The sequence below is a fragment of the Chlamydotis macqueenii genome, chromosome 2 (genome assembly GCF_036417535.1).
Source record: "Chlamydotis macqueenii isolate bChlMac1 chromosome 2, bChlMac1.mat, whole genome shotgun sequence".
NCBI lineage: Eukaryota > Metazoa > Chordata > Aves > Otidiformes > Otididae > Chlamydotis > Chlamydotis macqueenii.
The window spans coordinates 115,111,323-115,123,818 of NC_141557.1; the positions used below are offsets into that span (position 1 = coordinate 115,111,323).

Sequence of the window (12,496 nt, forward strand, 5' to 3'; positions counted from 1 at the left end):
ATCCCATGCTACGCATTTTCCTCAGGTAAATTAATAACAACACTGACAAGCTACATAATAGAACAGACGCTAGAAGATCATTTGGGGTTGTAGATGAGATCATTTATCAGTCCAGACTCCAGAGTACAGAAACAAATATCCCTCCCTCCATCTCTTCCCAGACCAGCAAGCCAGAGCTGTGCTCTGAGGACCAGGGGATGGGGCTCGCTGGGCTGGGCAAGGGCACCAACACCCCACATTCCCTGAGGAGAACAAACCCAGCCTGTTCACACCAGCGACAGCCTGTCTGGAGAGAAGAGCTCATGGACGTACAGTTTCAGTGGAGCTGAGAGAGAAGAGTCTGATTGAGCCACGCTTCCCCTGACCCGCAGTGGAAAATACTGTATTTTTTAGAAGCAACATGCAGCAGAGACAATATACTATTGCTGTTGATGCAATGATACTGTCAGCCGATCACCATGTCGTGTCTCTTCTCATAACCCCTAAATTGCACTAATCTGTAATTCACTTCATACCTTGGGTGTGGAGCAAGTTCACCACGACTAGAGAGGGCAGAAGATGGGATCTGGCCCAGAATATCTGACATCAGTTGAAAAATAATACACTCTTCATTATTTTAAGGGTGTGAGACACAATAACTTATTAAGCCCCTAGTCAACAAATGTGAACAAAAAAAAAAAAGCCACAGATTCAAGGAAAAGTGGACTCTTCCCTATCTGTCAGACTATGCCTCCATTTCTGGAGCTCATCCAGGCACAAAGAGAAGATGCTTCAGCAGTTTGGCACTAGGGTTTCCGCCCAGCATCGACATTAGCATCCTGGTTACCAGCTAGCAGAGCTGGCTCAGCCTCCAAGGAGAAGAACTTTTGCAGTATGTCTGCAGCTTTTTTTTTTTGGAAGAGGAGCAGGGATATGATTTTAACATTTTCAATCTCAAATAGAGGACCTCAAATGCTAAGTCAGTTTTGGGGTCTTCAATAACCAGATCAATGAAGTGGCAGCCAAAGCCAACATAGAGACCTGATGCAACGTATTGATTTTTGGTGGTGGCGATCCCTCCAGACCTTTGAGAAATAATAAACCACTCAAACTGAAGTCTGAGAAAAAGTAACTGGTCTAGAGGCCCTAAGGATGTCTTGGTTTCATTTCCACTGTAAATAAACCTCAGGCAATATGAATGCCGACGTACAAATACCAGTTGTCCCTAGAAATAATTCATAATATAGAATTCTGCAGTCAAGAAATGACAGATGGAAATAAATGTTTTTATTTCTCTGAAAAACTGACCATTGGTCAATAAAAATTATTTTCTCACCCTCCAACATCAAATCCTTCCTCCCCCAAGTCCCTCAAAATGTAAACATTAAAGAAAAATGCACTTGATATGTCATTTGGGTGGTGGCAAAAACCTGTAATTGGTATAGCAATCAATTTTTAAAGGTTGCTGAAAAAAATTATGCTCATGAACAAAATGTTTCTCTTCAAATTGAAATCAGTGTCTGTTTAGCACAAAGGAAAATAATGGAATAGGTGGCTCAACTTTCATGTTTTCAGAGGGTAGTAGGTATTCCCCACAGGATTTTGTTATGAATTCTATCGGGCATCAAAAGCCAATGCCTCATCTATACCTGCTTGTGCCAGTCAAGCATTGAAATTCTTTCTTTTAGACATAGGGCAACGGAGAGGAAAAACATTGTCCGGGCCAGACTACCTGGCCAAAAAGTACCTGGAAATAGAATAATTTAGCAGCAACTATTTACAAATAGTTCTTCTGGAAAGAGAGATTAATGTAGTGACCAAGTGGGACTTAACTTTTTCTGGAGCAGGGTAAATTAACTCAGTCTTTAATGGGACACCCACAGTTCAAAAGTTCATCGAAGCATGCCAGGATCCATACGGACAGTACGCAGCTGTTTAGTACGTTAAGGAGGCAACAGGGGAAGAACTAAACCCTGGGTCGATGGTTATTGCAGAAATCCAGCGTTCATGTTACCAGAAGAAAAAGGGAAGACTCAGTGCCTGTGTCTCATAGTGGGAAGGGGTGTTAGGTGGCATCTGCAATCTCTGCATGCCCACAGCAGTTCTCCTGGCAGCTGCTTAACCCAGTTGCTGACGTTCAGTGTTGGCAGCTACTGTTCACTGCAGCTCTTCCTCTTGTTATTAAATACAGCACCACTGATAGCAGAAAATTGAGTCATTCTTTTTAATAAAAAATTAGATAAATTTAAACTATTGTACATGTCAAAATTACTAACCTCCAGAAACGAGCTGAGCATAATCTGGTCCTTCTGCATTCCCCCTACTCCCACCCATCCTGGATATATTGCTCATTTGTCTGTTGATCAGTTTTTCTAAAGAACATTTTAAAAACACATGGTTACAAGCCTCAGTTGCAAACAGGACTAATCTCATCTGGTCTCTAAAAATCTACATCTAGCTTATTCCTGCATGCATTTTTCATCAGTCTTTGTTTATTCACGACCTCTTACTCCATCACCACATTGCAATTGCAGAGACATTCACATTCAGGGTCTCAGAGTGATTTTTGACTCCATCACCAATGAGCACAGCCTTGATGGGAGGGTGACGGGCCAGTCGGAGATTTGGGAGGAGCACAAAGGTATCCTCAGAGTCGTTGAGTTGGACAGATACACACTGAGCAAGCAAAACCACCAGCTGAGCACAATCTGCCAGCTTTGGGAGCAACACAGCAAAAAGCATTGGTGGCAAAGCTCCTTGCCTTCCCCACCCCTCTGCAAAGGCTGCAGGAGGCACGGGCACTGCCAGTGCTGGGGCAGTGCAGGCACCAGGGGGCCAGTTTTGATGCCTCTGATGCTCCTGGCCAGGAATGCTTGGGATACCTGCTTGCCAGGGAGCAGGGAAAGGAGCTGCAGCCTCGCTGGCTCCAGCCTGCACTGGAGGCTGCAGCTCTAGCCCATATGTAAACATCGTGGCTAGCAGGGCAGGTCTGGATGTGAGAGTACCTTTGGGCTTAACAGATGGTGTAACATATCCTGGAGTTCACTGGGTACACTGTGAAGGCCTCAGAAAGTGAGGGTCCACCTGGAAGCACAGGGAGGGTTTCTGCAGCGAACAGTCTCTGAAACATCACGTCACCTTGCACTGGCACCCAAGTACTCTCAACCATGGGGACTGGTATCTTTTTCACCACCACAAATTTCATACCACTTCCAACAGTTTGAAGAGCTGTTAAAGAGATTTATTTCCCAGGGTTTTAGCTTTTCAACTTCTATGCAAACTAACAACCAAATTGTGGGCAGTAAGAGCAAGCATTTGTTTATTTTGTAAGAGGACTACTTGCTGCTAATTGAAAACAAGCATTTTCAATGAGGCAGCTGTTTCAGTATTGTGAATAGACAAATCAGAATCACATTGAAGATCTAATAACCCATTAATGAACCTTAATTTTTGGAGCTCCCCTCTACCTCCCCCATTTCCACGTTTCAATAACTTCAAAACCATTGATATGTGCTGCCAGAGAGTTATTTAAGTGCATCCTCTGACCTATTTCAATAAAAATCAGAAAAATGGTAGCTTTTTTCAAGTTATCAGACTATATTAAAAACCTTGTTACACGTATTTAACAATTTCTTTTTTTTTCATTTGTTAAATAAATAGCAAAGTGTCACCAAAATGAATGGAACGTCGGCACCATTGTGTCAATAGAAACTTCCATACTAGGATGAATACACAGTCATACTCTGGAATATTGCATAAAAAGATATTTTGTAGGAAAAGTGGTGGTTGCTGGTGCATTTTAGGTGGTGAAAGTATCAACCCATGAATGGTCCGTGCAGTAGCATCGCGATGCAGCACCTTTGCAAAATCTCACCGTCCGGAACCAGGCGGCTGCAGAGGTGGCCTTGGTGAGACTCTGCAAGAGAACAACTTGCAGGACATCGACTTACCGCCTGCTATCAAGAGCAATGCAGCCGATGGCCTCTCACTCTCTAGGCAGAAGAACACTAGCTTTAAACGAGGGAAATGAACAACATTAAAACCAAACAGGCTGACTAACACTCAGCAGGGCACGGGTTTGGAGGGTTGAAGCTGCCAACTCCTTAGTCAAGAGGGAAGGATGCAACTATCCACTGTTACATTGAATGTTACAGAACCAGGCGCCATTTTTTGACGTGTTTCCCTGGGCTGAGCTGGTGTTATTTTTCAGTCTGACCAACAGCTTCGTTTGGGACAAAGCTCAAAAAGGCAGCGCTGAAGGAAGACCGGCAGCCTGCAATGGCGTCTGCTGCCTTTAACTCACTCCACCCATGCACGGGTAGCGCTGCCTGCCAGAGCGGCCGCCACTCCACACGCTGGAGCGCAGTGAGCTAAATCCCACCTCTCTGTTTCTGTTTGCTTAAACCAGACCCTCGTTATTTTAAACAGAGTTTATTGTATTTAATACATTATAAAATTTGAAAAAATTGTAAGAAAGCAGCAGATTCAAACCAGAGCATCTCTACCAAATATTAATTATTCTGGCCCCCTTTGAAAAAACACAAAACAAAACAAAAACAACCAAAAAAAACTCATTCAAAAGAAAAAGTTAACCTTTCACATCTGTGAGGGCAGACAAAAAGTGTGCGACTTCTGTACAAACTACATTTAAAATTTCAGTCGACTAGCTTTCCGATGCAATGGATGGTCGTCTCCTGAACACCTGCCCATCCATCTCTAAAAAAGACAGACATAAACCTCCATACGCAAATAAAGTCGAGTCAAGGTGTGTATACGTTAAAAAGTGGATGGCTGCTTGGCAATGACAAATGGGCGAAGAGCAGTCTATGTATCCCCCAATGGCAATGGCTTGTACGCCATTAAGTGGGCCCGAGTAAGGCCTAGGACACCTAATGGCCATCACAGCACCAACCTCATCTACCACTTTTTTTTTGTTGCATTTCCTACCCTTTGACATATACATACATATATATATGTACATACATACATATACATACATATTTTTCATATATGTGTGTGTGTGTGTGTTTTCTTTTACACCTTGAGGTTATTATTATTATTACTACTATTCCAAATGTTCCCATATGAATTCAGGTGTGGTCTCTATATTTGATATAAATGCGTCTTTTATTCAATTTTAGTTCCAGGACTTGTTTGGAGTCCAAACTGCACATGAAACGTCCCCCTTTTTTTTCCTCTCTCTTTGCCTTTTTTTTTTTTTTTCCATAAAGAAACATGTCCATTTTAGTCCAGAGGCTCTTGCTTTATTCGAATGACGGAGGGTGCACGAGATGTCCTTCTGAGTTCTCGTCTCAGTACGTATTCACTGAATTGGGAAGAGTCCACCCCACCTCCACATGAGCCAACAATCTCAAACCCTCTTTGCTGTAACCTCTCAAGTACCTGCAAAAAAAAAAAAAAAAAGAGGAAACAAACACTGATGTATAAGCAAATACAGACTGTTTGCTCTCCGAGGATGATAACTGCTGTTTTCAAATGGATCCAGCTAGGAAATAAAAGTGATTACATAGACTCACTGACCGGTTCCCCTTGGCTTCGTTGTATTGGACTGATTTCTGCTCACTTTGGCTACTCAGCAGTAAGAGATAAAATGAAAGAAAATACATTCATTTTATTTTAGTACTGTCAAATACAATATTTTTCTATCCGCAGGAACACGCCTGGAAAAACACATTCTCTGCTTCATGAAATTCACAATACAAGAGGGCGAATATGGAATTCCACAGCAGACACCGGGGGATGCTTCGCAAACACCTAACTAAATGGTGACAATGCAGATACTGCAGACATAATTTCAGAAAAGTTATCATCATATTTTCTAGACACTTAAAAACCAACTGTGATTGCAAAGATCTGTGGCTACACTTACCTGTGATAAAACTTGGGACCTTTTAACTTTAATTATGGGACTAATAAGTTCTGCCTATTCACCTTCTTTCCTCACTCTTCACAACCTGAGTGTTGCTTCCAGTGGGAAATATAATCGTAAAATTAAAAAAAAAAAAAAAAAAAGAAAAAGAAAAAAAAACCACAAGGGAAAAAGAAGAGTCGGGCAGGGCTCCTGGAGAGGCCGGGGGATGTGCCCAACACAGCTCACCCAGCAAACGACACTGCAAAGACCTCAGCTCCCTGCATCAGCTCCAGGCTGCTAAGAACATGGTCTCCTTCAACACCACTATTCCACCTTTTTATTTTTTTTTTCCAATTACTCATGTTCATGCCGGTTTACTGTAACTGTAGGGCTGAGGCATTCTTTCCCCTATTTATACTCTTTGCTACTTTTATCATCATCTTTATCTGTTCTGCGGTTTGGGCTTCCTTTGCCTCACCTGTGAAGGAGACTCTTCCAGGGCTTCACCAGGGTCAGTTGTGATGGCCACCAGGCCCAAGAAGCAACCATCAAAACATCTGTGCAATTTTTGTTTATCCTGATCTTTAGCTTTTAGCACTGTAAGCCAAAATACCCCAGTATGTCTCAGTGCAAGCCACTGGAAAAAAGAGTAGGAGAACTTAGGTCCTAAGGAAAAATGCGATGACAGCAATTGGTCACGAACCTAACCCAGCCCTGGGTTTAGTCTGTACGTTACTCTCCAGGTATATTGGTAGCGTCTGGCCCACTCCACCTTTTTATTAGAACTAGGAGATGCTTATGTCCCCCCAAAATGGAAGATGCAGCATTATCAATATGGGATCATCATCTCTCGTGAAGCCTGTACGTATTTGCCACTCTGACTCAGGTTTTTCACATCAGCAAATATGCTTGGTAATACTTATTTGTGTGACAAAAATGTAAACATCAAGGCAAGAGATAAACCGCTAAAGGATACAACTGCTTTGACAACTATCATATGATGTGTGGCTAAATAACCCTCCTTGAAAGCCTGATTCCTTTTCAGTTGTAATCTTACATGTAGGGCTGTTCTAAATTTGCGTTAGTCACTACGACAAAACAACTGATGTTCCAGCATGACAGTAAAGGCCAATTGACAGTAAAGACACAACTGTCCAAACATAACATGGGTTAACCATACTGTGACAGGTCTAGATAGGTCTAAGTGGACCCCTGTGTTAAGTGCTAGCACATCTGCAGTGCCTGGTGAGCCTTCAGCGCATATCATGGTGCTCAGCTCGTTTCCTCTGGGGAGGGAGGAAAGCAGAGCTTCTCTGCCTGGACAGCAGGACCTGGCAGGTGGAAAGGCATCACACTGAGCTTGCAAGTCTCTTCTGTGTAAGAATGCACTCATGAGTCTGCAGCATTTAGGAGGTGTATCTAAACCAAACAGCATCAACAGTGCTACTGACAACTCCAGATGTGAAGAAGTGCTCTCGCTGTGCAGGATGTGCTAACGAGGTGGAGACGAGTGTATGAGGTTGTTTCATTTTAACCAACAGAGGATAGAACTGATGACACTATAGAGTTTATTATAATTCTTCCAGAAATTACCTGCATTTCTCTCCCAGATTTTTTTCTTATCTATTTCATAACAGCTACTGATTTTAGATATTGCTACATCATCTACTATGCCATAAAAAATTAGGAAAAATTGTTGAAAGTGAAGGAGGAGGGTCTTCCCGAGACCACAGAAACAGACGGGTCCCTATTTGCAATAAGCAGAGGTGCCTTTTTTTTTGTTACCTCAGCAAGGAGGAAGGCTGAACATGTCTTCAAGCAAAATAAAAGTATACAGCGACTTATTCAAGAAGTATTAGGGAGGTCTTCATCAAATGCAGGAGACCTGGGTAACACTGGAAAAATGATACACTAGATTTTAGCCACACCTGTGATAACTTCCCCCCCTCCTGTACCCTTCACATTCCAAGCCTCGCATGACAGCCTCGTTGAAGGGTCAAAGCCCCACTAGGACATCCCAGTTTGAAGGACAGCAGAGGGGGCTGAGGCCAAGTCACCTCTACAAGGGTAAGACTCAATAGATGCCTTCTCCTGTGACTGCAGGCTGCTCCCTTCTCCAGAAATACTGGGTCCTGTTTCAGCAGGAAAGAGGAGGAGGTTGGCTGTGCTCTTCCTCTGTGGAAGTGTGGCACTCCTTTCAGCAGCTGGACAATGCTACTGTCCAGTCATCTCTTTCTCACCCCCTTTCCCATCACTTTCTCAGAATAAGAGATTGGGGCTTCACCTTTTTGCTCCTTTGTTCTTCCTATTTAGTTTCAGAGCTGCTGTGGACTCTGGTAAATCAGAGTGTCTCCACTACCTTTCTCAGGTGAAGGAACAGAGCCCAGTGCCCTTACAACAGCTCTGTGGGAATGTGGCATTTTCCCTCTCTTCCTTGAGATGTCCCTGTGCCTCCTCATCAATCCAAAAAACAATTTATAACAAACAGGGCAAGGGATGGGAAGCAGGCTTGAATGGTTGCCTTATATTCAACTGTCAAAAAAATGTTTCTCCAAATATACAATGTCTTTATATTGAGGCAAACATGTACCTCCTAAAGCAGGATTTTAACACTACTGCAGTTTGTTTTGCAAAGAGATTTGGTGATGATATGCATGAATTAAGTTGAGAAAGCAGCCCTGACCCATAGAAGTAACTAACTCAAAGCATCCAGCTGATTTTGTTCCTCAGAATGCTCCAGTGACAGGCAAGAGGGTCAACCCAGAACCTTCCCTTCCAAAAATGCACAGGTGACTTCCTACCTGAACTGAGTTGAGGTGACAATATCCGTTCAGTGGAAATCGGATGACGTGCGTCGAGTCATGATTCCAGCCGGCATTGACAGAATTACACATCACGTCACCGATTTCTGGAAACACTTCTTCTATCAATGACTTATCGCCACTCAGCGTAATCCTCTCTCCGAGATCTGGGGCAACTCGCACCACCAGGCACTCACAAGACTTTGAGAAGCGGACGCTCTCCCGGTCCTGCTTCCACCTTTCCATCTCTCCTAGCATGGGCTGAAGCTGGAAATACTTTGCTTCTTCATATAACAAACTGTAGTCCTGAAAGACACATACATTACTGTGCACAATTAAGCAAGAGGCATTGCTAATGTACCACTTAATGTATATGGTTATTCAGGCTAAGGCTGCTCTAGCTCTGGAACCCTTCAGATATAGTTCATAATTGCTGTGTAGGAAGGTGTAATAAAACACCAGCGCAAGCAAAAAATAACCATCAGCCACTTGAAACAGGCTGGGTACAGCAGCGTTTGGGAGGAGAGGGGGAGACTATGCTCACTCAGTTCCTTCCTGCTATGGAATAATCCAGGCAAAAATCCCACTTTTTCCTGTATTTTATCCCCATAGTGATGTCATAGAATAATGACCTCATTGAACAGATGGAACAGAATTCAATCAGGATTCAGAAAATTCATCACTAGGATCCATCGCGTCTTACAGCAATACTAGCAGGCATTGTAACAGGTATAAGAATGTAAATGAGGGAGCCTGTGATGGTTCTATGTGTAAAATGATTCAGATATTTGCATAATGAATTGCACATATTACTGCATTTTAAAAATTAAGTATTTTTTAATACCTCCTCATTTTGCCAACAGTATTGTTTACTACATCATCTCAAATGCCAGAGCAGAGAGAAGGCATTTCTCAGCATAGCCACTACAGAATTAATTTAGAACTGATGATCTGGAGTCTGTTTACTGGCATTTTTTAAATAAATAACAAACCCCCCCCCCCCCGCTTTTTTTTTTCTAGGTTTAAGAATTTAAGATCATTTGGAAAATATTTATATAGAGAAAAGGAATACAGGAGAATTAGAGAACAGAATGACAACAAAGGAAGACTGCTAACAGCAAATATGGCCCTGAATTTGAGCTACAGACAGAATGCTTTATGAGAATGGGACACCTAAATCATGCTCAAAATGCTGCTTACATTTAATGAGTAAAAAAAAAAAAAGTAATCTAATTTACGTATTTCTAACAAACCAGGACCACTGTTCATTTTAAGCACTAATCTTCTGGACAACTTAAAGCATAACTGGGGACACCCCTGTGAACATCACGCTAGCTGGGCACACTTGCCAGGAGTGACATTTTTAATTCCAGCACAGTTACAGTATATTTATGTGTTTAGAAGGCTCTGCATACATAATTGCTTAATATTGCATGGAAGGTGGCTTTTCCTTTTTCTGTATTTCTGATTATCTTCAGGACAAGTGCCAAGAGCAGCACAAAGCCACGCTAAGGCTTCAAAAGAGGGATACGATGCTTATCAGTTAGTTCCAAACTCTCACATTATTCAGGCAAATCTACCCTCGTCACGCATGGGTCTACAGCAGGTAATTCAAAGGTTGCTGCGAGACTCAACCTCACACCTATTACGCCCCAAACACCTAAAAAATCTGTCTCAGATTCAAGACATGCCTGCGTGAACTGCTCTAACCCTTCCCCATCACCTCTCCTGTTCAATCGGAATTGCTGTATTTCCTATGGTGAACTAAAGTCACAGCCAGCTTCGTTGATACGCGTTCATTAAGTAATGATAAAGATCTGTTTTGATTGCAGCCGTGGTCTCCAGCGCTTGCTTTGCTGACACCACATACATGCCCACATGTACGTGGATAAACACAGAACAGCACACGGAGTCTGAAGCTCTGCCTTTGTATGCTAACAACCAGTTTGGTGAACTACCACAAATTTAATTTGTTATTAAACAGAAAAAAAATGCAGGCTTTTTAATAAAGCATAAATAATATATGTGGAACTATTCATCCCTGACTTCTCTAAAACTCCCAAATTAAACTTGCAGTATGCATTCAAAAGTCTGAGGGAGAAAATATTCTATGACTTAATGTTCAAATATACCATGTGCGCAGTTTATTTTCTCAATACTGTGATTCCCACACCATTCTCTGAATTTCAGTGTGGGAGTGGAAGCTGGAGCTGCTGCAATCAGAGGGGAAGCATAAAAGCAGATGAAAGGACAAGTAATCAGCAAATCTCATGAGCAGTTGGGTTCCAGATTGTAACATTCTTTCTGTCTCCATCAGCATCCTACAATATTTAATTTCCACAGGTCAAACATGGCAAGGTTGCTCCACTACGCTATAGCCAGGAGGGGAAAATTTAATATTGATGCCACTCTAGGAAAGGCTGACAGATGTCAGTTTAGCAACCCCATGCTTACTTTTGTCACATACCTGAAATCAAACACCATACCCTACAAGTCCTCCCCCATCTACAGCTCTGTTTTGACTACATGCCAGATACTTGCTTTACCAAGGTACATGCAAAACACCCAAGTCCCTTGAAATCTCACCTTGAAATCATCAGGAATGAGGAGTTTTGATGTCCTTAAAAAATTCAATATATATCTGAACATCTGCCCATCTCTGTCGATGAAATAATGCTGCTTGAGACTGTCGAGGACAATGGGCTCCGTGCCATCGAAAAGCCGGCCGATTCTGGAGAGAAAACAAGAGGCAAGTGGAAGGGTCAGACCAAGTTGTGCTGACTTCACCAAAGCAGCTCCTTCATAAGGAAAGGGCTGGTGTCACACCACGATTTAAGCTGCAAGTTTTCCAGCGTGGCCTCAGAAACTTCTAAGTAGCACAGCTGCAGAGGTGGAGGAGAAGCAGCTGAGGCAGGAGCCTCTCGCACCAGCCTTGCTGCCCAAATCTGTGTTTCATGAGATGACACTCCCTCAGTCATTTTGGATGCTGTCTTGATAGCTCCCATCAGCAGACCCCATCCCCCAAGATGCACCGACCCCCCGATTGACTTCATTCTGCTTTCCAGGTGACTGCTCGGTCAATTTAGTTTGGAAATTGCATTTGGGAAATGTTTTGGTGGGGTTTTTTTTGTTGTTGTTTGCTTGTTTTTTGTTTGTTTTTAAACCCAGTTGATTTTTTAGATGCCATTTACTGCAATCAACACTTGGACAGGCACAGCTGAGGAGGCAGCACATCGTGGGAATAAATAGCTGGGGATACAAAGGTTACAACACAAGACAATGATTTCACAGTAAAAACTAACTGTTTGTGACAGGTATCAATTAGCACACTCTAAAATAATCAGGAAAAATGCCTCAGTTTTTAGAGGCCACCCACCGACCACCAGAACCACACAGCCGCCTAGAGAGCCTCCGTTTGCCAACAGTTCTTGCAGCATCAACTGTGGGGTGTGCACACGTTTTCTAGATGTGTGCTTCACAAACCAGCCTTAGTTAGAGCAGTAGGAAGGGTTGAAAACTCTGAATGAAACCCTTGCCAGAGGAACACGAAATATACATTGTGGTTCTGCACCAAGGCAAAGTCACTGGTGGTTTCCCAGTCACCAGGAGTGACTGGTAGGTTTGTTTTTTCTGTGCCTGTTTATCTGTGTATGCAATGTGGAAGTACTTTTTGATTCTTTCCAACACCAGAACTGTAAACAAAATGGTCTCGAAATAGCTCTCATGGAATATGCTACATGGACAACCCACATGAAATACTACCAACAATTTGGGATGTGATTTCAGAGCCTTGTCACAACCTGTTACATTCTACAACACTCTGCAGATACTGTGTTGTCATCAT

The 12,496-nt window shown here is 42.7% G+C and overlaps 1 protein-coding gene across 4 annotated transcripts in view; it reads right to left on the reverse strand.

Annotated features, from left to right (window-relative positions):
• Positions 1 to 5,161: 5,161 nt before the first annotated feature.
• Positions 5,162 to 12,496, reverse strand: part of KCTD1 (potassium channel tetramerization domain containing 1) — a 101,333-nt gene continuing 93,998 nt past the window's right edge. For all 4 annotated transcript variants that reach the window (XM_086740757.1, XM_086740755.1, XM_086740756.1 and 1 more), the window contains exons 3-5: positions 11,239 to 11,383; positions 8,653 to 8,958; positions 5,162 to 5,382 (exon numbers count right to left, since the gene is read on the reverse strand). In XM_086740757.1, the coding sequence (XP_086596883.1) occupies positions 5,224 to 5,382; positions 8,653 to 8,958; positions 11,239 to 11,383 (610 nt within the window). In that variant the 3' untranslated portion in view covers positions 5,162 to 5,223. The remainder of the gene's footprint in view (positions 5,383 to 8,652; positions 8,959 to 11,238; positions 11,384 to 12,496) is intronic.